This window comes from Thermobia domestica, chromosome 1 (genome assembly GCF_964235325.1).
Source record: "Thermobia domestica chromosome 1, izTheDome1.hap1.1, whole genome shotgun sequence".
NCBI lineage: Eukaryota > Metazoa > Arthropoda > Insecta > Zygentoma > Lepismatidae > Thermobia > Thermobia domestica.
In genome coordinates this window covers 157,140,287-157,166,257 of record NC_137454.1, presented here as the reverse complement: position 1 = coordinate 157,166,257, position 25,971 = coordinate 157,140,287, and the positions used below count along the sequence as shown (strand labels likewise).

General features: G+C 34.5%; 1 protein-coding gene across 1 annotated transcript in view; it reads right to left on the bottom strand.

Annotated features, from left to right (window-relative positions):
- Window positions 1-25,736, bottom strand: part of LOC145668663 (sodium channel protein Nach-like) — a 61,823-nt gene extending 36,087 nt beyond the window's left edge. The window contains exons 1-4 of the mRNA XM_081736759.1: window positions 25,534-25,736; window positions 17,727-17,867; window positions 9,963-10,139; window positions 3,153-3,272 (exon numbers count right to left, since the gene is read on the bottom strand). Of these exons, the coding sequence (XP_081592885.1) occupies window positions 3,153-3,272; window positions 9,963-10,139; window positions 17,727-17,867; window positions 25,534-25,736 (641 nt within the window). The remainder of the gene's footprint in view (window positions 1-3,152; window positions 3,273-9,962; window positions 10,140-17,726; window positions 17,868-25,533) is intronic.
- Window positions 25,737-25,971: the final 235 nt, after the last annotated feature.

Here is a 25,971-nt window from a genome sequence, read left to right as displayed (position 1 = left end):
CGAATTATCCTTATATATCGATCTTCTCTCTTGGTAAAACAGTTTATGAAAGAATGTTTTCCTTAATCAGAAAACAAATATATTTTATTATCAGAAATGTAGTGTCCATATTGAGATCTTGTGCCATCAGCTTCTACTGAGAGTAACAATACCGCAAGAAACAACGTTCTTCACATATTTTGTGAGAATGTCTTGTCTTGAAAGTTGCTTGTTTCTCGATTAGTATTTTACTCTTTCCATTCATTCATTATAGTTTTCTCTTTCATTTCTCAAATACCCGAGCACCGAATTGTGTTCCTTGGCGCTTGGATTTTGAGCACAAGATATGGTTAACTTGGTTCATAAACCACTTCTCCACTAGCATGAACTTTCTTCACAGCAAAGGAAAGACTTCGAATTTCAGTATCAACAGTGATTTCGTGCTTATTGATCACTTATTGTCTACTTTTCGCCTGTAAAGAATTTTGTTGACGTGGATTTATATATATGTTGCATGTATGAAAAATCTGATATATGTTGCTCTTTATCCCCTTCCGAAAATATAACGTCAAAAAATCTCACAAAATGGGATTTTCCCCACAGGTTAGCATCACTCACTGAGGATTTAAATTCCACCCGCCAAGCCAGCTGCTCTCGTGTGTAGAAAAAAAGTGCGGATCGGTCAACTAAATCACACCTGCAGCGCTATCTAGAGGCTTTTCGATGAAACAAAACATGGTCCTACGCCGCTGAAAATTCGAGTACTGTTCTTAGGTTAGCGTTCAGGCCCGTATCCAGGGGGGTCTGGGGGACCGGGCGCCCCCTAAATTTTTGCTGCCCCCTTAAAATTTCCACGGTAGGCTTGCAAATGAACTATAATATGGTGATGAACTATAATATGGTTGGATAGGGCCCCCCTAAGTTCAGCCGGGCCCCCCTACATTTTTGGGCTGGTTACGGGCCTGTTGGCGTTTGTCACGTTGTTGGTCGAGGTCCTTACTCATCAATTTGAATTAAATCTCTTATCGTCATATTTCTCACTTGCAACTAATATTTGGTTTGAAGTCAGCTATTGAATGAGAAGTCATCAAGTTAATATATACAGAGCTTGATTCATTTACAGTATATTAAACCGAATTTGAATGTGCCACTTACCTAGGAACTGCCATGTTTCCATCGCCAACTGTGTACGATCTCAAGCCACCTTTACTGACTGCTGCCCGCCATCGGTGTTTCCATTGCAGCAGACTGAGTTTCAGCTGAATCCTGGTTATTGCATCACACTCCTCCTTACAGACTTTCCACAGGTCGGAGACGATGCGGATTTGACGATGGGACAGGCGCCGCTTGAGGAGTTCGAAAGTACAATAGTCCATTGGGCTGACATCTGGACTCTTAACAAGGATATCAGGATAGAAAATTGCCGAAATTTAAGTTTTCTGTTCCATACGGCGATAGAATTCCACCGATGTTTTCACCATGTGGATGGGTGCCTTTTCTTGGTGCAGTTCAACGTAGATCACGCCTTGTCCGTGCAACGCTGGGATTTCATGCTGGTACATGTTAGTCATGACATGTGTCTAGTAGTATACAGCATTAGTTTTGACTTTTCGCTTCACCTTTCGGATACTCAATTTGCCTCTGTACAAGAAACCGACCACAATCATGATTTTTTTTTTTTTTTTTTTTTTTTTTTTTTTGAAAGTCTCTACCCACTGGCAGAAGAAACCGCTTCGACCTTTAGCGTCAACAGATCTGTAAGTAATGGCGCGAACTTTACATCAGCCTGTGAGGTAAATCCACGTCTCATCAAGAATAACAACCAACTTCCATCCATCACCCGCTAGATGACGTTCATACAGCCTCCTTCAATTCCTTTTTCGCTCAGCCACATGACATAGTTTCAGAGTGTGCACTCTGTTCTTATGAATTACCGTGAGGAGTAAATCCCTGTGAATAACGTGCTTAATTGTTGCCTGCGATATGCGGCCATCGCACGCTATGTGCGGGTTTCTGAGGTCGTCACATGCAATAGCGTCCAGTTTCTTGCTGTTAGCGTCAATGTGGTGAGCCCAAGACTTTGTGCCGCATATTTCTGTATAATACGATTCACATGGCACGACCTACATGGAAGTTACGCACTTGACACATTTCTACGATGCGCGACACCGTGAACTTAGCGTTGGAAAGGACCACAATAAATTCCTCCCAAAATAGTATGTTCAGTTTTGTTGGCATCAGACTACAAATCACTACACTGATCTACTGCATGACTAACGAAATACTGTTGGTTGCCCCATGGTAATTTTACTGTGATAGGTTGCGCATGCGCGGCACAGTTGTAAAGTACATTGACTTTGGCTCAAAAAAACTGAATTAACCTATGTATTACCAAACAATATATACATGTTCCATTAGAACTCCGATAAAACAAAAATTCGTAACAATATAACAAATCAGTAGAATGACGGAAATTTGTATCACTGTGAAGAGTAACTCAGAAAATTTTGCTAAGAATGCATCATGTGTCAATTTCGCTTACGCACTAGCTACAGTGTCGTTAAAGTGTTATCAACTGTTAGCCTATAGCTAGTAGTTACATGGACGCCAATTTTTTTTCTTTTTTTATGTGTTATTCCTGATGGAATTGAAGTCTGTGGATTTTGTTCCGAGAAGTTTTACGTGCAACAATATGCTTGCCACAACTCCCACCCGGAGCCATTCTCCAGGAAGATGATGTTCCATGTCATTTTTCTACGTCCTCAGAGTCTTCCTGGATGATCATCTTAACACAAATGGATTGAAAGAAGTTCTAAGTTCATAAAATGGCCCTAACGATCCCCACATCTTTCTGTATCTGGCCTTTCCTTGTTATGGTATACTTCTACCATAGATAGTTATGGTAAATCAGGTTTATTCTACATAGTTTGAAAATTTGGAAGACTTGCGTGATAGAATTGTTGCAATAAGAAGCGTCACTCTACATGCTTGTGAACATTTGAATTGAAGTGGAATACTGTGTTGACATTTGCCGCGCAACTAACGGTGTAGATCGTTAGTTTCGTTGATTTGTAAAAAATGTAATTTTAATTACGATCAAATTGTAATTTCATAAAATTTATGATATTCGTAGTCATATTTAAACTCAGACTTTGTGTGGTTATTATACGTACCTCACTTGCTGCGAGTTGAATGAGTAGCAATTGGGGAAATCAGACGGCAGACTTCTAAAAGAACAGCAATCTATAGGCTCGCCATCTAGTGAGCAATTTTGAAAGAGCTCCTTGCATGTTCTGTAGAAGAAATAGTATTTGTAGAAATAGATAACAAATGCAGAGGTATATAATTTATTTTTACAAAACTGCCAAAATGAAGACTATTATTTCAGTGTATTATACTGCTGCAATTTAAAAATTACATTATTTTCCTCAAGTTGCAGCAAATTGTACTTAAATCGGCTCAAATATCCAAATGTTTCTATAAAAATTGAAAGAAATTATATATGTGTGATATTGACCATACTAACATACACGTTTATTATTTACACTAATTTATTTCATGTAAGTTATGACTTCATTTAACTTTAAATCATCGACAAAAATATTTGCACAAAATATCTCTTCGATATCTCTAACGACCCCTCTCATCACGAGTGTTCCACCTACCAGGAAGTGGTTTGAATACAAAAGACGTTGTTTAAATAGTTGAATACGTCCTTGCAGACAGTTGGAGTGCCATTTTGATATCAAGATGTCTCGAGAAACTCGAAAAAACCGAGTCTCTGACCTTCGCTGAGGTAAGATATGTTAAAAGTTTCATTGAATTTGCTAATTCAGTTACCGATAATAGATTTGAACAGTAATTATGAACATGACAGTTCAGTACAGGGAACTGTAGCGTGGTCTCATAATTCAGCTGTCTTGGAAGTGAAATGTGTGGTGCAGAAAGAACTGTTCACTACGAGGTGGTCTTGCTTGGTACACTCACTAACCGTAACGGATTCAATCCCCATCGTGGTTCTGAGACTATATGAGGCGTTCAGAGCACACGAAAAACAAGTCCAGTTACCAAAATTGTGAGAAAAAGAAATAGAAAGTTTGTACTTGGCATTATAAGCGTTATTTACAATATCTATACGTGCATCCGTTTAGCTCTAAGAGGAGCTTCAGATAGCTCTGAAAGGATCTTAAAGGTGAGTTATGTCCAAAATATTCAAAAATAAACTTGATTCCCTTGAGTATTGAACGTGACATATATGGTAGTCTCGTCTACTATAGCTTCTATGTTGCTTAAGGACGTAAATCAATCAATCACAAATTTCTGAATTTTTAAAGAAGTTGTTTCTACGTAACTTAATATTTATTCATAGCCAGTCTAGTACAATATAATAGAAAAAACTTTGGTCAACCATTATTATTATTATTAATAATAATAATAATAATAATAACATAGTTCGTCTAATATACTTGTTAACAAAATCGAAGCAGTACAGAAGTGTTTTATACGACTATTATGTCATAAAATGAAAAAGGACTACTATTCACACGAATACGAATATTGGTAACTTTTTGGAGACTTCAATTTCTATCAGAAAGAAGGAAATTTATGGATAAATACTTTATTCAAATGGTATTGGATAATAAATAGTAGTGATTACTACTTGGAAAATATAGGAATAAGAGTGCCGATTTATAGTGTAAGAAGTCAGTCGACTTTGGTAACACTAAATTCAAAACGAAAAATATTGAGAAGAGTGTCTTACAAGAATTTAAAATGAGCATATGTTAGGAGAAACAATAGAGCATTTTTTGCAAAATTAAATTATTTTAACTTTTTGACAAGGACTTGATTTTATTGTTATTATACAATATAATCTATATTCAGAATATCTTTAGTTATAACAATTTATTCAAAGAACCATTCTTTTATATAAAAATAAGATAATAAATAACCAGGATCTTTTACATACTGGGTATGAAATTTTAAGCAAGCTTGAAACGATAGTTAAATGAAGCTTTAATTTCCATAATTCTGTAAATAGTATTTTATGATTTTGACTGTTTCTATTTACTCTTGTTTTATAATCAGCTTGAATCTTGTAATTCGAATATATTAATATTCTAAAAAGGGCCTTAACCAGCTCTAATATTCATTCTATACTACAAATTTTCTGGTCTGTTTTCAATGATTGTGTAATGGTTTTAACATAGTGTTGTATTTTTGTTAATGAGCTGTTCACAACACTGAAAATAAAGTTATTATTATTATTATCAGTGACGTATTTACGATTTTGTTTCGGGGGCTTTGCTAACGTAATTCCTCAAAATGTGAAAATTCTGCAAGATATTTCATTTACTTTAATAAAATTTCGGGGGGGCTTAAGCCTGGAAGCCCTCCTTAAATACGTCACTGATAGTTATTATTACTATAACATATATTGCTGTTTTAAGTGGTTCTGGCACAAATAGTAATCTGATAATAGCGAGGGATCAGATACTTGGTTTCCCGACAATTTTAAGAAATTGATAGTTATAGGCAACTTGTATCCGATTTATCATGAGGTTGACACCTAGATGCTAACAGTTCAAATGTAAAGGTAAATCAAACGGCTAAGTTAATCTATATCATTGGTAATGGTAATTTAGAATACGATGATTTTTTTTTAACATTCTTATCATTATACCAGCCTGGGAAACTTATTTCACATACTAGTAGTTATTAACTTGGATTTTTTTCTCCCCGAAATCTACTTTTATGTTTGTCAGTCTTCAAGAGGGTCAGCTTTGCACTCAAACATTCCAAACATAAAATGAAGTTTTTATTGATTCACATACAAGGAATAAGGAATGTAGTAGATGTTATTTTTTTCTTAGGAATAGTTCGAGTATTAGAAGATGATGAAAATAATTGTTATTTCGAAATACTTCAATTTTTCCTTCTATTAACTTATTATTCTGACATGTTCAAGGATAGCGTCCAAGATTTTACAATGTCTTTGATACATTAGAATTGAAGATCTTTGTAACGTTTGTTCATAATTCAGATTCACAGAGACGGATTAATACATCTAAAGGCCCGGGGCTAGAAAAAATGTGGCCGCTGACTTCGCCTGATACATGTATGTTAAAGTACAGTAAGAAAGTTAAGGGAATATATGTAGTTCTGCGACATGAACCATGACATATATTACCGGACTGGGACTGAATATTTTATAATTATATGAGACTACAGAAGACTTGTATTCAAAGAAAAAATATAAATCACGATTCTCATGCACTATATTCGATCTTCCCTTTTAGAACTGAATTATGCTAATTTATTAAGATGGGGGATGTAACAAACGAAGAAATATGTTTCATATTTTTGGTCATATTTTATATTATGATAATTATTGTATCTTTATGATTACTTTTAGACACCCAGATGAGATTTTAATCAGAGTGGAGGCCCCCATCCATCTAGAGGCCCGGGTCTACAGACCCCCTAAGACCCTTTAAATGCGGCCCTGTAATTTAATTTACAATTCAGTGCAAAAACCTTTTCGCTGTCCACCATAAATCAGTTTTTGAATCATAGTTTAGGAAACTTCGCTCATTCTGTAGATAAGTTGGTGTAAAAATACAGATAACGATTCTCAAATGATTTTGTTCAGTTTGTGTTATATAAAGCGCTCTATTTACAATTTTATATGCAAATACTTCCTTTTCTGACAAGGTTTATGCATTTTTCTAACAGCATTTTCTGAAATTCAGCTCTTAAAGGGTGAAAATGGGGTAGTTACTAAAATCTCAATATCCGACTCTGGAAAATGTCTAATATGGATATACGATTAAACTGAATGTTTGAAATTTGATGTACAAACTTTTAAATTAATAAAATGAATATTTGTTTTAGTGATCTTGAAAACGCCACTTCTAAAAGAAACAAAGAGAACAATTTTAATAATCCGCTTCCGAAGCGGGAAAGGGAGCAATTTCTACAATATCGTAAAATGAAACTCAAAATAAATTATGATTCCCAGAAATTCTGAATTATTATAATTTGTAATTTTCCTTTTTTTAGAAAGTAAACAATTAGAAATAAAAACAAATTGACAAGGAAAACTATCTGAAATTCTAGTACGAGCTCCAGAAATCATTTTAAATCTTAATTTCTACTCAACCTTTGATTATTTTTCTTTCCTTAAATTAATCCGGGAATAGAAATCCTTTAATTAGTTATTTTCTAACAGAACCTGAATTTCGCTCTTGGAAACACAAAGTCATGATAAATATAAACTTAACAAGATTGCATTACTCAGCACGATTCTTCGAACAGAAAACTTTCAAGGTAGAGCGTTACGACGGCGTAACAAATTGTGGTCGTCCAATAAAGCCGATTGATTGGCGTGACAAAGAATTAGAAGCTCAATACCCTTAGCTCAGGACTAAAGAAAAGTCACGGCAACGAACACTTGTACTATTTATTAACTGAGTGGTAACTTAGTTTTTGTTCACTCATCAAATGGATTTAGGAACTTTCACAATGACCAATGTAAGTATTCGCATTTGAGGATTTAAATTTACAATCTTCAATGTCAGAAAATTTGGATTTTGGTACAAAGAGATGTGGATTATATAACAGCGAAAGAAGAAACTTGTAATTTGATGCCTTTCTCAGCTAGACTAGTTTTCTCCTCCAAATTAAGCCGAAGAAATTCTGGAGAGACTAAATTTCATTTCGAGCTCCCTCCTGGCTAAGCGGTTAGCGTACGCGCTTTTGGCGTGGGAGACCCGGGTTCGATTCCCCGCGGGAGCTCATGTGGTTCGGATTCCACATTAATCAGTAGGTCCACGTCTCACATAGCCTCGCTGCTGAAAGGAATGCTGAACTAAAATCAACTCAACTTAAATTTAATTTCTTCATAGAATAGTGGCATATTCATCGAAGTACCTTTAGGGAAGGAAAGGACCGGATAATGTTTCTGAAGATCAGCGGAATTGGACGGGAGCTCTCCACTATATTATCCGATGGATAGTTAAAGAAACAAAAACAAATATTGAAGACATGAAGGTTGTATATGCATTCACTGAAATTAGTACTGCACAGAACAATGAACTTGATTTGCTGAAAGAATTACATTCAAGTAAATGCACTCTTGTGCTTATTCTATAGGCTATTGACTTGGTTTAAATAAACAGTTTGGGCCTTATGCAGAGTCGTTCTGACGCGTGATTAATGCCACAATAAAGAGTTCCACTAACATATGTTTCCTGCAGTAGTCAGGCCTTTAATATGACGCTAATCATCCGTCAAAACGATTCTGCATAAGGCGGTTTATGTCTTAATATAATTATGAATTTTGTTTTTTTCCAAAGAGAGAGAGAGAGATGTTTCGTGTAAGAATTAGCCTAATTTTAGCTTGAAACTAAACAACTATCTTTTTTTTTAAAAAAAAAAAACTTTTTGGTTAAGGATAATTTTTCTTAAATTTTGAAATTTAAGTAGTTTCGTTACAATTTAAAATATAAGAGTAAATCCTAATTGGCTATTCTCACGAACATCAACTCAGGTAAGAGATTATCGATATTCAAGGTCCCAGTTTTATTTTTATCAAACCTTATTATTTAATGAGAAGAATTGATATTTCAGCTAGTTCAATATAGAAGCAATGAGTATAAATTACGCATTAAACTCAATTCTCTTTCATTTATATGTTGTGCACAAATGTTTCACTCATATATTTTTTTAATAATATGACGCTTTACGTCTATAATAATAATAATAATAATAATAATAATAATAATAATAATAATAATAATAATAATAACTGTTCAGCTGTTTCCTTCGCAATATGAAGAGACAAAACTATAGTGAATTTACTCGTAGGTTGATGACACAGTAGAAACTGTTAGGTGATGAAAAGGTTGTTCAAGATCATATTTCAATATTATAAAAACTCAAACAAGACATTTAACGTTCGACGGTTCTTCAAAAGAGATGCATGGGCGACACGGAGATTAATAGATACGATTACATCTACCACAAACTCACATGGCTTACCATCAAACCAAGGACCAATTGCTCCAGTGTTAAGCAGTCTATCATTCAGCCACTGTGCTCTCCATTTCAACGAAGTGTACGAAGCATATTTGAGACATTTTGAACTTTCATCTTGTGATTTTTTACAAAATATTATTTGTGCTGCTTCTCGGCAATAAGTGAAGGACTATTGTAATTAATTTTATAGCTTTAATGCTGGTAGTATGATAGATGGCATTAGGTGAAACTGTACCAAGTAACCAAAAGTTTTTAATGTAACATTATTTTATGTATCAAATGTATTAAATATACAGTAAGACGTTGATACTCCGAACGTCAAAAATCCGAACGCAGTCCCTAGAAGCTAGTGACAGTACACTAATTCAATTTTCTTTGTGTGAAGTCAGTGTTTTTACAGAAGCTTATTCATATGTAATTGTTTGTCATACATATTTTAATTTTCTCTTAGGCCTATACAAGTTAAATTTTAAGTGTGAATTACAAGAACAGTGTAATTTAGTATACGAGCAGGTTCTTCAGAAATATTAAATGTAAGTAGCCTTACCTACGGTATTGTAATTACTGTATGTACTGTATGACCACTGCATCGATAAAAGAGCATACTGTACAGTATATTTAAGCCTAAATGGCATTTTCTTGGTCATTTTCGAAAATCCGAACAATTTGACAATCTGGACTACCTGTGGTCCTAATTAGTTCGGATTTTCGACTTCCTACTGTATATTTAAGTAGATTAGGCTACACAACATTTCTTAAACTGCAACTGCACACTGTCAGTATTATTTCAGTTCAGGTTTGGTTTTGATTTTATTCTACTAATTGAGATAATAAACTATGTGTTTACGGCATTACAGTACCAAACACCGCGAAAACCTTAATGTCGCATTTGATGAAAATGTGCTTTACTCCCTAATCAAACAAGAAAATAAAGTTACACTTACAGGTTATCTGTTTTATCGAAGCAAATTGTTGTGGCAGGAGCCTTTGTAGAGTTCCAAGATATAAAATCTGTTTCCATTTCATAAGCAATAGAGCTGTGGTAGTACATATGAAACATGGACAAAGATATGTAAATAGAAGCTCCTGTTGATGCTATCCAAATCAGAGTCCAGAAAATTCTAAAATTAGAGACAATCATTTCACTTAAAATATTTCACATGAAACAAACGATAAGATTCGCAAAGAAAAAAGCTGTAAGACTTCTATAAAATTATGTTTTAAAACTAGCATATCATGATTGAAAATATAGATTGATTTTGTGCAAAACTGAAGGTAGATCACATAAATACGTATTTAAATCTCTACACTGTTAATAAAGTATTACTTGGTCAAAATTAAGAGAAAAATAAGATATCCTCAAACAAAATCAGACACCTCTGAAAACAGATGTCAATGAACGATTTTATTGTAATTTTGTATAAGTATCTAGCAATTCATTTTTATTTTGATAATAAAAGAGACACAAAATTAAGTCTAAAATAGCTTAGTCAGATGAGATTGAAGAACCGCGTAGCTTCTCAATAAAATTGTTTCCAAGAAGAAAGTAAATTCAATACTCGCTTACTTGCGAGAATTCAAGCCATCCCAGTGAGAATTCAATCCATCCAACCGAGTTCGAGTCATAGTTGTAGAATTCACTAACCCGTTCGCAGGGTGCTACGTGCACTAGAGACACACTGCTGAACAAGACTGCACTTATTTAATATAAAAACACATTTACACGTGACGTTTCGATCTTCTAGCCAAGATCCTCATCAGACGTACACTCTGATGAGGATCTTGGCTAGAAGATCGAAACGTCACGTGTAAATGTGTTTTTATATTAAATAAGTGCAGTCTTGTTCAGCAGTGTGTTTATTTTTCTGATTTTATTCGCAAGACGTTGACTATGATTGTGTGGCACTAGAGACATGATGATTATTTTAAAACTTCGATTAGGGCCTCGATTCTAGAAGACAGTAACATTGTTAATTGTCCTGCTATTGCTGCTACTGTCAGAAGACTAACGACAACATCGTGAAAGTTCAGAAGGAAAATAGCAATTGTTTCTTTTGACAAGTATTGTTAATTTGAGCAGTAACAAGGAAATGTGTTCAAAGTGAAGTATAGAAATATGCAGCCAAAACAGTGAATACAGCCTTTCTATAGTAGAGGTACACTGAGAAAAAAAATTGTAAGTGGCGTACTTAAAAAGATAGGTTACATGCGTAATTCCTGTAGTTTTTGGACTTAACGTACAGCAGACGTATAACTGAAAACGCATCTTTTATAATACTTCCTGTATAAGTGTTCCATCTATACGTACTTTCTGTATGAAACAACGTAGGCGGTAATGATCTCACATATAAATGGGCGTATATAACATAGAGCTGACTAAGCTAACATAAGTATATGTATGCGATATACGGAAAACTGTTAGATGTCAGACATCCTGCAACGCCATGATGTAACATCTAAGGGCAGTGCCTATGTAGCATACGAATAACGTATGCTCCGTACTGATTTCTATAGTAAGCAAGAGGATACCGTATATTTGTACAATATACCGCTGTCCGGAGAAAGGATTTTTCTTTGTGTATTAGTAGCTGTTTTGCTGGAGTTTCCCATGTATTTTTCTACCGCCTAGTGTCATTACTTTTCTTACAAAGGCCTTCCAGGGACATCTTCGATCTTTTCCATTATTTTTCTTGAGTTTTTCCCGATCTTCTAACTTGTAACAACATCGTAATGCATTTGCCAAATTTTTCAAGACATACTCAAGGTTGGCAACACACAATACTCATGTCAGATTCTTCCGAGTTGGTGGAAGTTTTGCTAGAGTTTTTCAGGACTTCTTCCTTAGTTTTCCCGATGTTAGTAACTGTTTTTTCCGGAATTTCTCGGAAGCTCTCCAAGTTTTTTTTTACCCTTTTTAATCCTTCTCATTTTATTACCACATGGCAGAAGCTTATCCGAAATTTTCCATTAGCTTTTGCAGAGATTTTCCTCACGTTTAATATCCTTCTGACAGGATAAAGATATTTGAAGCATGTTTCTTTTCGAGACTTTGCAGACTTTTAATTTTTATTTTTACAGCCATTATAAAACAGTAATAGCTGTTCGTAATTTTATGGCTTATCTACATTACGGGTTTTGTATTTGCTTACTCATTGTTATGCTGTGCTCATGTGACCTTACCGAAGTAAGCATGGACAGTCGCATAGGGTAAGGCGACCCCAGTCGAGAAATCACCCCACGTTTTGTTTGATTAAATTGTGAAACTGAAGCAGAGAGAAACAAATAATAGTTCACTAACTTCATCAGAATATTCCAGAGATAATATAACATAAAGATTTCTTTCACTCGGAAAATTACTTACTTGCCACAAAATATCGGATTGTGAAAACTTCGAATATATCACTATGTTCTCCATTCAGGTTAAATGATGAGCTCTTATAAACAAATATATCTTTATAGAAATTAAATAAAGCAACGAATGTACAATAACTTAACAAATCTTGAACAATGGAGTCTCAATCCACCACAAACATATGCTTCTAATGAGACTTACCGCCTTCCATTTAAACGTCCACAGAGTCACAGAAATTCTATTAAATTTTTCAATAATCCTCCTATTCAGTATTAATAAAATTCGTAGCACAACTTTATATCAATGTTATAATCCAATTTCGATTAACAAGAAGAGCGTAATAACACAACTCCATTACAAAATCTGCTCAAACTCGTAGTAGCAATTTAGATTTCGCTTAGTATCCAATTCTACACTAGATATATATTACCCTTGCTATCAACAACTTCAGTATGAAGCGGCCTTACACATACGTATTTCACATACCTGTTGGTATAGTTCGTCAACCAACCACTTGGCGGAGCTGATTAACCTCTTTAACAAAAGTGAACTAAGGCGCATTTCTAATACTTCTCTCATTTCTTTTTATATATATATATAAAGTTACGACACGTAACACCATACTCACATTAGACAAATTTATATCTTGTCTCTCCGATTTAGAAGTAATTTACTATAGACTAGAATGAAGAAGGAAAAGAGAATTGCAGGATAATCTCAGACTATTTCCAGCAAATTATAGTTAAAAGGTACTATGTGAACTTGCATCCTACCAGAGCTCCCTGATGACTATGTGGTTATTATGTGCATCTTTAGAGGAGGAATTCCCGATGGGAGCCCATGTAGTTCGGATTCTATGTTAAGTTGTAAATTCGCTCTCATACAGTATATCTTCGCTGCTCAATAATCTCAAATTGTCAAGTTTTAGCCACCAAAGAATAAAACTCAAACATATACTCCAGAGAACATACCTGGTACATACTTGATGACAAGACTTAATGGCAGTACTGTATAATACTGCATCTTTAAACAGAGTGTCCGATCTTTTATGCCAAATCAAACATTTAATAACATTGTGGGAAACTAAAAGAAAATTATTCTATTATAGAAAAGAATTAGTAACAACATTCTGGTAAATCCTATCACTAATTATGTTCAATCAACAATTAGTAACCTTTCCCAACCAACCCAAAATTCTAACCTTAACAAATCTACTGTTCAAGGGGATCGATCCTAACAAACGCATCCACCTCATAGACAAATCCAGAAATCTAACTCTCGTTACAAAGTAGGCTTGCAAGACCGATTCCGATTCCGATGCAGGTGTTTAGTGACGTAGAGCGAATACCAATTTAACTTGAGAATAAAATGGAATTAGGAATAGTTGACAGCGCATCAACTATAACCATAATGGGTATCTCATAAAAATATGCTCAGTCTTTATTGACTATCACTCACATACTTTTTATTTTGATACAAAATGTATAAACGATTTGCGAAAAAGACTAATCTATCCATAATGTTACATTTTGTTAATGTATTTTATTAGATCTATAAATATGTCAATGAATATCTTATTCAAAATTAAATATGTATGTAATAGCCAATTAGTGTGAGTACATTTTTATGGAACACCATGTAGATAAATCTTTACTGCCGTGAAGCTTTACTGCCAAACTATTTACAGCACTTTCGACGAAGTCGATCAGTCATAACACACAGTATAACTTAATGTCAACTTAATGGCTTAAGGCAATACTCTTCGAGGTAGATCTTGCTACCATAAGTTGATCGAAACTCTGGGATACTATGTTAAATGAAATATTATTTTGAAGGAGTTATAAAATGTTAAATATAAAGATAACTAAGAAAGTTCTGTCGCTTTTTGTATAGGTATGTGTTCAATTGGCCCTCAGACCGTGAGTTGAATGCGAATGGAGATAAGGTGAAGGTCAGTTGTTGGTGTGGGTATATCCAACATGCTACCCGGTTGGGCAGTTCAGTTGCACCATGAACTTGCGTGGAGCAGAGTGAAAATAAGATCTCCACAGAACGTCATAAGAGCATGTATACTGTACGAGTTCAAACTGGGGTCAAATGCCACTGCAGCGGAGCGGAAGATATGCAAGGCCTTCGGTGAGAGTGTCATGACTACGCGGACAGTGCAGTGGTGGATTAACAAGTTTAAGGAGGTGACGAAACACTCGAAGACGCATTGCGTGTTGGAAGACCAACACATGGACAAAATTAAGATCTTCAGACACTAATTGACGCGAACAGTGACCAGACGTGTGAAGAACTGGGACTACAATTCACTGTGAGTGGAGAAACGATTCGGCAGCTCCTCCATCTAGTTGGAAAGTACTACAAGTTGGGTCGATTGGTCCCACATAATTTTACACCGGGCCAGAAGGCAACACGAGCAGACACCTGTGTTTCTTTACTGTCTTATCTGAGGAAGAAGCCATTTTTGGATAGGGTGTTGATATGTAATGAGAAGTGAGTTCTGTACGAAGCTTCACGGCGCCGTCGTCATTGGTAGCATCCCATGAACCTGTTCCAAAACAGCCGAAACTAGAACTGCACTAGAAGAAGATCCTCTTGTGTGTTTGGTGGACTGCTTGCGGCATCGTGCATTGGGAACTGCTACCAGATGATAAGAGCATCAATGCAACTGTGTACTGTCAGCAGTTGAGCCGTCTTCAAAAAACTCAAAACTCTGGAGCCAGCACTTCTAAATCGCAAAGAGGTCCTCTTCTTACAGGAGAACTCTAAGCCCCACGTGACTAGGATGACCCGGGACACCATTCTACACCATGGACGGGAAACACTATTGCATCCGCCATACTCCCGAACATTGCTGTTCTATTATCACCTGTTTCATTCCTCGGACAATGACCTTCGAGGACGGCAGTTCAAATCCCTAATAGAGGTGTAAAATGCACTTGATACATTCTTCACTTCACGACCCACCAAGTGCTACCGCGATGGAATCCATGGCCTTCCAGAACATTGGCAGAAGGTCGTCGATGCTGATGGGGATTACTTTTGATCATCCAGGTACGTCTTGGGTGGCATATCGATGTTCGAAGGTGGTGGCTGAAAATGCGACAGAACTTTCTTGGTTACCTTTATAGAAATAGAAGGAGAAATAGGATTGCAACTGTATACGACAATAAAAACAATAATTGCACTGTCTTATGTAAGGTTGGTGTTGAAACGGGACAATACCTCCAATCAATCTATTCATATTAAATCCACCCTGTAATCCTTATATTATTTAAAGGTGCTTTTCGAAGGTGGATTTCTCAGGAAGTCTGCACCGCCTGTGGACAGAATATAACTCTGATAGGGGTACTGGAGATTGTTTCAGACCCAGTGTATAGTAACTGAGCTCTCAGCTGCAATAAAGAAGGAGATGTTGACATGAAGAAGCAATTTCTTTAGAAAAATAGACAAAGTGAAAAGAAGAGAAAGAAGATTAGATAGTTACAAAGGTTTGTGTATCAGGCTGTCTAAAATGTATTGAGACTTTGAAGGTCATAATTTAGAACGCATTTATTGAAACTGACATTACCAAATAACATGTGTACCATTTTGGCCAATGACTTTCCGCCATTTTTCCAGCAACCCCATCCAGCACCATAACCCCCATCATCACAGAAGTTCTGTTTTCTGGTCAAAAATTTGTGACACGTGGTTTTCACTGATCCATTTTGAAAATGACACTATTTAGGGAGCTCTGCAGAGACCAAAACAAATAATAATCTGATATTGACATGTCCGGGCTATACGGTGAATGCATTAAAACCTACGAACAAAGTTATCTCCATTTCCGATAGATTGTTAAATATGCAAGCGGTCTGATGTTATCAGCGTGGTATAGCACTCTTTCTACTGACCAGTTCCGGTAGTTTCTTTTGAATTGCTAGGTGCACACACGCTAATTATCGACAGTGCAGGTCTGAGTCTATTGTTCTGTCCGGCATGATGTATCGTGATGCATGATGCCCTCCCAATCCACCAAATGTAGAGCATGACCTTCAATGTGAACTTTGTTATAAACTGTGGAGTTTCTCCTCGTTTCGACCACGATCTTTTCCGCACATTTTTCTTGTAGGTTATCCGTTTCAGAAACGGTTCGATTTCTTTACGTTTCAGTAGAGATTCCTAAATAGAAATTCGATTGAATAAGATCATGTGCCACCCATACATCAAGATTCTTTACCTTGCCAGCTTTCTCAAAATGAATTAACACTATTTAGTGACGGATGTTTAAGTCATGATGTCATAACTGCTTACTTTCTAGATGCAATACTTTCTAGACTACCTGATATTTCAGCTATTCTAGAAGATAGATGATGCAAGTTGTCGGCTTCGAAGTCCTTATGGTCATGCTCCTCAATGCGGTTATATTCTTCTTAAATCGTTCAGGCAATGGATAAACTCTAGCTGCAGTATTGTACTGTTTTCGGTAAGTTGTCAATGTACTCTCAACGCAGTGTCCGATAGAACAACTTCCAATCTGACCAAATTCTAACAATTTAGCCGTTTAGAATCTTTCGATTTTGTCACTGAAGAATTAGCAGTTGATTCTAGACAATTTGATTGTTGGATAAGAGTTCCACTTCAAGACAACTCGAGAAATTCTGTCGACAGCTGCACTCGGCGTACTACTCGTACTACGAAGGCAATAATACTGGACAGTATTAAGAAGGAAAATCTCTGGGATGATACTGTTCTTGCAGGTTTTGACCTTTGACAGTAAGTGGTTATATAATGGGTTTGTGTGGAAAGGATGGAACCTATGTGGGTTATTTAACATAATATAATACATACTTATATTATACACATTGATATAGCAAATATGCGAGAGGAAGAAAGAAAAAATCTTCTATAGAACGTGCTATACAGCAGTTTATGTATACTTGTAATCAACATAATGTGAGCTTTTATGTAATTAGTGTCTGTCTCTTGGGTTTCAAATCCTCTCGAAGCATTTTTTTAAGGAATAGTAAACCAATAAGGATGTCTTACTGTTTTTTATTATTATTTATCAAACACAAATCGATTTAGTTATGAAATTTATATCGGAAATATTGATTACTTCACAATTAGGAAAATGATTTGTGTACGAAGTTACACATGGAAACAGCTCGAAATAACAACTAACGAAGTAAGTGGGATTGTATATTTTTAAATTGATCATCAGGAGTGTTGATTATTCAGAATTATTTGTTACTTTTTTGATTAACATGTTGATAAGGAACATGAGCTAATGAAATTCACTAGAAACGAGAGCGTTGTTCTTTCAAAAATGAATAGAATTCCTACAAAGTAAGAATTAATTTCTTACCTCAGCGGCCACACAAGTGACAATTGTCCGATATACCGAACTCCATCAACAGCTGTATTACGTGAATATTCCTTCAAGGACTGGCAGAGAACTTTAAAATATAAAACTATTCCTTTTGTAAGACGGATATTTGACAATCTGCTGAAAAGAAATACGTTAAAACAGAATTGAATAGTCAATATCCTCTTAACTATTGCTAGATTCTATGTTTGAATAACAGTTAATTATACGAAATCGAAATACATATAATCTGTTATCAAGGTATCCCACGCATACCTATAAAACGTCTTTGAAGAGAATGTGGTCATGATGAATAAATGGATTTTACTCAACATAGCCAAGAAGTTTGTCTATAAAGTCTGATATGTATTATCATTAGTTCTTTTTTCTATGTGTAATAGCTATTCGAGATCATAAGTATTAAGATAGACAATGTGTGGGTTTTTCAGTATGTATTGAAAGTTTTGGTGTAACACATGCTAGTGAAATATTGTTGGGCTGAAAGTACAAAATGTTTCTACTTATCCTATCCACACAGATATCATGCAAGTTCAAGCACTTCCTGTAGTGCAGTACCAGCTTCACTATATACTATTGCCACAAAGTTATTCAATCACGTCAGTAACAGATTTCTTGTGTGCATAGCTAACGAGAAAGTACATGTAGCCCAGAAATACTTTCAGCCTCTTGGTATTCATCATCAGTACCATATTTTGAAAGATTGTCAATTTTCTCAGTATATTGAAGTCCATAAGGCATTCGAGAAACATTTATCTCAAGCTGGCTCAAACTGAACTTTGAATATCACATGTAGAATTGTTTCAGGGCATGCGTTACTGGTAGAAAAAAGGTTATACCATCATATGGTAAGTACATACTTCAATTTACAATGTGTCTGTAGAACTAAAAAGGCTATTGCTTAAAGTATATGGCCAAACACCGTCTTCAACTTGTGAAATGCTTTAAGTGTTGTGCGCCAAAATAATCTTCCGATTTGGGACTAATCACGCACATATTTCGTAACCTAGAAGGTGTACCCGAGTGTCACTGCCATGGTCAATATTTTGCTGCCTCCTTCCCATGACTCCTTCCTGCGCTCCTCTATATCACACATATTCAAATTGTCTTACGTCAATAATAGATTGGTACTATCAGAGACAAAATCCTTCATACATATCGATAACATCAACCTGTAAATTACTTTTTAGTGCAAAGTGCGTAATATCTGTAAAATGGATAAGATTGGTTGCAATCGATCTCTCTTTATAAAAACCATGTTGTGTATCACTTAAAATTAGAGATGCAAGGGCTCGGAAAAAAAACGGCTCTTTTGGGAAAAAAAACTCGGTTTTTTCTGCTTTGCTTTTTTGCTTGGGAAATTTTGGGCTTTTTTCAAAATTCTGCTTTAAATCGATAAAGCAGACTTTGTTTCGCTTCTCTATAACACAGAAAGTCATTTAATTAGTGGTTGATGCCGATAATAATATAAAACCTCGAAAGTAAACCATGAATTTCGAAAAGATATTTTAAACAATTTTACTTCAACATTTTTACATTATGAATTCCAAAGGATTAACCAATGTATATAATAAACACATTTTAACCTCCTATATACAAAAGTAAGCAGAGTTGGCAAGAACCATGGTTGTTTCTGAAAATGCCAAAAACCCGTTTTGGGGGGGCAGTTTAAACCAGGCTTTTTTGGGGTTTAAACCAGGTTTTTTGATTTAGATATTTTGCTTTATGTATTTGTATTACATATTCACAGAAATAAGTTTGTTTCGCCTTGGTGTTATTATTCAACAACGGGGTTATGCTGGAAGAGGTCCCATAAGCTTAAAGAAGTCCGGTCAGTAAATTTCTTAAATTGAGAAACTCCCGCCCTAGCCATCGGGCAAATCCCGTCATTCTTTTAAATGTAAAACAATAACGGGAAAATCCTGTAAAATTTAATTTGCATGTAAAATTTAAAGGTCAACGTATTATAATCAGTACGCTAAAACTGAGTGACACACAATCATAGTCAACGTCTTGCGAATAAAATCAGAAAAATAAACACACTGCTGAACAAGACTGCACTTATTTAATATAAAAACACATTTACACCTGACGTTTCGATCTTCTATCCAAGATCCTCATCAGACGTGAGTGTACATCTGATGAGGATCTTGGATAGAAGATCGAAACGTCACGTGTAAATGTGTTTTTATATTAAATAAGTGCAGTCTTGTTCAGCAGTGTGTTTATTTTTCTAAAACTGAGGTATTAAATTACAAATTTAGTATGTAGGTATCATTGAAAGTCGAATCCAAGCTAATGTTGGAAGCTAAGTAGGCAATCGATAAATTTTACCAATTTTAATCAATATATTTTAGCAACCTTCGCTTCTTTATAAAACAACAGGCATGCAGAAATATATAATTTGGTTTCGTTTTGTATGTTTAGGCTTAACATCCTTACGTAATACCGAGGTTATCAAGGAGAAGACTTTCGCTTAAAGTGACATCCGAAAGAGTACTTGGTTTACACATGAAAAAAGGGTTGTGGTTCGACCGAGAATTGAACATGGGACACCTTGATTAAAAGGTGAAAAGGAAATAAGACTAATGCAGATGGTTTGACATGTGAAACGTCACTATGAAGTTCACACGATTCGCATTTTTGTTCTTTTATTTTTTTTAGTTTAAACCAGTTATTTTTAAAAAAAAACAGCTGGTGTAAACGAGCCAACCCTAAGAGTAAAAACTTCTTTCAAAAAATACACAAATAACTAGCAAAATTGTATGTAGTATTTTTACTTCAAAATATTCCATACCCTCTTTTTGAAACAAAATAAAATTAAAATAAAACATAAGAGAAATACTTAGATTTGTATGATACAATTAAAGGCTGCACATGGTTCTGTATATTCTTGAAATTCTACAGTCAAGTTTTTTATAACCACCATCAAGGGCGCCCATCAGGGGGGTTAAGGGGGCGCTTGCCCCCCCTAGAGGAAAATGTACTTCAGAATATTGAAAATCCAATAGGATTTTTACATTAGTTACAGCAAAATTTGAAACTATTTTTGAAACGTCGCTTATACTTCCCCTCCTTGGAAACCACAACATGGGCGCCCTTGATCACCATCACGGTTTACCCAGTCCTCAAGTTTTCTGAATTTTTAACAAGAGGGATTCAACATATCATTACGGAACAAAAAAAAAAGACTACGGAATATATTTAAGTTAAGCTAAATACAACTGCACAACAAACGTGACTGAGTGGTTGGCTTTTGCGCTTCTATCGGGAAGTCCGGGATTCAACCCAGCATTCGACCATTCTGACAAAGCCTTCCTTCATTCCATCTGAGAATGTAGAAATAGTGCGTGTACTGGCCGACTAGGAGTGTAGGAGTTGGCCGACTTCCTTTCTTATTGTTTTTAAATCGTTATTATTACTAATTACCAGCAGTGACGGTTTTGCGAAGGTTAGAGGATCGGTCTTTCGGACTGAAGCCTGTTCTCCAAAGTTGTGGAACGTCTAAAACGAACGAAATATATATTAGGTATGCCTTTTCTCATAAACTTTAAGCTCCCGTCAAATAAAAATTACGAATATTTAGAAAAACTAAACATTAGTAGTAAGAAAACCCCTCCCAAAACACTTTTTTAAATTCGCCACTGATTCTCAGTATAAAATGATCTTCAAGGTTGTATCCGGAAGATTATTGCTAAACATATAAACGAAACGAAATATTAGTTATGCCTGTACAGTACTCATATAAACTTCAAGCACCTCCCAAATAAAATTAGGACTTTTTAGAAAACGAAACAATCAGAGAAACCCCTCCCAAAGTACTTTTCTAAATCCGCTATTGATTATTTGTATAAATTGGTATTCAAGGTTGTATCTGGAAAATTATTGCTAAATCATTGCACAACTACAGTATAACAGAAATGTGGAAATACGGTTTGACGGACATATTGAAGAACGTATGCTTTGACGGATATATAGAAAAACGTAGGTTTAACTTTCGTGCTAGAAGCTCTTAGAAATAAAACACGGATGACAAACTAAAATGATCTAGAGAAGGAAAAAAATGTCGATAACTCAAAAGTTAAAATAAAGTTAAATAACCTGTAAAATTGCCCTCAAATACTACATTCTTCATGTTATCTTTAATTCGTAAAATATGTGCTCCATCCATCTTGATGGTGAATTACAGAGCTAAATATGGCATTCAGGTCGTGGAAATCTTATCTAACTATAGAATATACTATAAGAAAGCTATTTGGATAGAAAAATCATGAAAATGAAAAAAACCAAAATTTCCAAAATTCTCGGTTTTTTTCCAAAAAAGCCGGCTTTTTATGTGAAAAAAACCATCGATTCAAAAAAGCCGGCTTTTTTGCATCTCTAATTAAAATGTTCTTTACATTAAAAAATAAATGTTTGTGTGCAATTAATTCAAAAATCTTAGAGAGTGCACTAACTAAACTAATGGGCCTATAATTTTTAACACCATGTCCATTGCCAGATTTGTATATTGGCAAAACATATATTTGCTTCCATTTTGAAGGAAACACTCCAGTCTTTGGCGATGTGTTACATATAATTACTAAATTTGACGCTATTTTCTGGAAGTGAGGGACGACGTCCCTCCGCGCTCCCCCTCACTTTTACCCTTGATTATATTCTGTCAGTTGCATAACCTTACATTTTTTTTATTTTGGTTGGATTCAGAACAGTAGCGTAGCCAGGATGTGTGTTTGGGGGGGGGGGGGCAAGTGCTGTTATAGGTACATATAGAAAAATTACAAACAAAAAAATATATAAACATAAAAATATATAAAACATTGCAAACATCAAAGTACCAAAGTACATTGTCGGACCTCTTTGGGGGGGCCCTCCGGGCCCCCCCCTTCCCTACGCCACTGATCCAGAATTAAAAGAATTATGAAATACAACTTTAAAACATTCTGCTATGTCTAAAATTTCTCACACTGATGTATTATTATATTTTATCTGTTTTGGTATTTGTTTGTTATGTGGTTGTTTCAATGTTCTTCAGAAGTACAAACTGTCTTTACAAATACTGCTTTCAAAGGCTAAAAAGTAAAACTTTCTAGCCTCTAGGTATTTCTTTTTGACCTACTTTCTTAAATCGGAGTACTTCTGATACCATATTATATTATTTGATTGTTTGGCCTTTACAAAATATTTTGTTTTCTTATTTATTAATGATTTAAGGTCTCTATTCATCCATGGGTCCTTATATATTGTATTATTATTATGCAGTTTCTTCGGTACATGAGACTAGAAATATAATAATAATAATAATAATAATAATAATAATAATAATAATAATAATAATAATAATAATAATAATAATAATAAGAAGAAGAAGAAGAAGAAGAAGAAGAAGAAGAAGAAGTTCAATATTGATGAAACAAATTACTTGAAGTTACATGTTGGCTTCCAATTTGCGTTCGAAGTTCCTCCCTCCAGGCAAAGTAAGAGTTAGTTGATGGACTTAAATTTAGATGTCTCTGTAGTTGATAACGCCTTCTCAACAGATGGCGTAGGATGTCTGTCTGCTGTTCGAGAATTCGAGTGATACATTTTGATAGTTTCTGATTTTGATCCGAAAGAATGTTCCCTTATACATCGTTGTATCGCCATACGAACGAATAAGAATAATGGTTTTAGCGTTAAGAAGTGAAGTATTTCAACCAATGTGAGAAGACTTCCTCCTACAAATAGACCAGCTATACCACCAAACGACACTAGAAATAAGAACAGAAAGTTATTTATGACAGCAAATGTAAAGGACAGAAACAAAAGTACCGTAACCATTTACGTTTTTGCTAAATGTAAAGTCAAAGTATACAGTGAAAGTATTTCCGATAAATGTTCAATATTACGTATGACGTGTAGGTGATTATCCTACAGTGACAAATGTTCGGATCCTCTGGTACATCACTCTTGCACTAAACTCATGAATTCCTACTCCGTGTCCTTAAATGTGCTTCCACCGAAGGTTTAGAGTAAAAAGGTTCTTCTTGGAGAATTTCTTGACCTATCCAAGACAATAGTGGTATCCCAGAAGCAGAAGAAATTGGGTTGTTTAAATGTATTGGGTATATATTATTTACAAAATATAGATTCACGCAACGCCAAAGTTAATTCAGCTTAAATAAAGAGAACTTCTAACTGCATCGTAATAGCAGCTCAATACCGAAAATTTTATGGAATCAGTATGCTACTAAAATCGGATGTTGAAGTCAATCAGTTCCAGAAAAGTACCTATTCCAATGAAGCACTATACAAATTGAATCGTTCAGTGTGAGAACCGGTCATCTGCATCGAAGCTAATTTGAGAAGAGTGACAAACAAAACTAAATTAATCAATATATATCTAACATATAGGGTATCTGACATATAGGGTTGTAACGTATATTGGGAACCACCATTTAAAATGTAATGATTCATTTATATTATGCATATATTTTACGTTAAATTCTAACCCACAGTCCATGTAAATTTTAAAAAATGTCAAAATGAACCAATCACATTAAATCAGGCACAACAAATTATATCACTATTACCTTTATTCTCCGAAACCTCATTAATTATACTTTTCTTTTTCAGTTGTCATAGCAACGTTTTAAACAAGTAACTATCTGCTGTTATGATAACTATAAATGCAGATTACACATATAAAACCAACATATACTTTAACTATTGAGATTAAATCTTATTTTTTTCTATTTAGAATCAACAACATATGTATTCTTTTTTCTTCTTCTTCTACACGACAGATTATGTACTTTTATGCGCCGTTGCCCAAAATCAAGATAGGAAAATGGAAGAAATTACAAAATAGATATACAATATCGTTGTATAAATGGCTCCAGACGAGGACTTGGTTACAATTTAAGAAAGAATCCTAGACCGTTACATAATTTTACATTAAGGTTACATTACTTTTCGAATAGCCCTCGTATATATATATATATATATATATATATATATATATATATATATATATATATATATATATATATATATATATTAATTTCATTTTATCTCATTCTTATATTCATTTAACAATTAATTCAATTTTAATTGTATAAAATTATCGACGAAGAGGACTAATTCAAAAAATATGATCAATTTATTAATTATTTAGGTCCTAAAATAGATTCTTCAAATCAATATTATCGAAGCTCATTAACAAATCAACTCAGTATAGGTTGACATATTATATAACTTATTTCTTCCATTTGGGCACAATTAACATAGTTTTGATAAACAATATTCGTATCGATGCATAGATATAAATAGCATAGAATTCAGAAGAAGTACGAATTACAAAGAAATTATAACAATATTCAAAGTGAAATAAAACAAAATTTGATCAATATAATTATCAGGAACAATACAAATAAAAAAATATTGTATTAAGAATCAGCAAAGTTTATGTGGGTTAGAATACCGTATAACATGTTTTATTTATTAGAGCATATCTATCATAATTTTTAGTAAACGATATTCGTATTCATATCACAGCGTACTGAAATCTAGTATCCATCATTTTTATTATTTGCATAGAATTCAAACAAAGCACGAATGACGAATGAAATTATAATTGTATTCAAAGTGAAAATAAACAAAAACCAATTGAATATGTTTTGTCAGACGCCAAACATTAGCTTAAGTTATACTGCCAAAGGATTCGATAAAGTTACATTGCACACTACAATCTTGTGTAAAGTTCTGTATATTAGGTGTTCCTCCAGATCTTTGACTTCTATTTTAATACCTTCTGCCATCTATGAAATGGTTACAAAACCTATTTCGAGGAAAATTATGTGTACTGTTTGTCTGATTTCTGAATGCTGTATAGTTACTATTCCTATTTCCTCTGTAATTAGGTTTGACTCCATTACTGGTAAAATCTGTTTCAATTCTATTACGCATTAAGATCTCTTTCTTCTCTGACATTGGTGTTGCGAACAGGTACATAACTAACTTGATTACGATTAGCATATGCTTGATTTCGATTACTATTAGCTTGCAACCTAGATTGACTTTCAAAATTTTGCACTATCATAATCAGGTAATTGAAATTAAAGTATTGTGTAGAAATCAACATTTGTTGCAACTTGAAAGGTAACAAGATTCGGATTGATGCAATTATTCTTGATTTCTGTTGGTATAGATTAATCAACTTCAATTCACTATATACGGATATCACAAA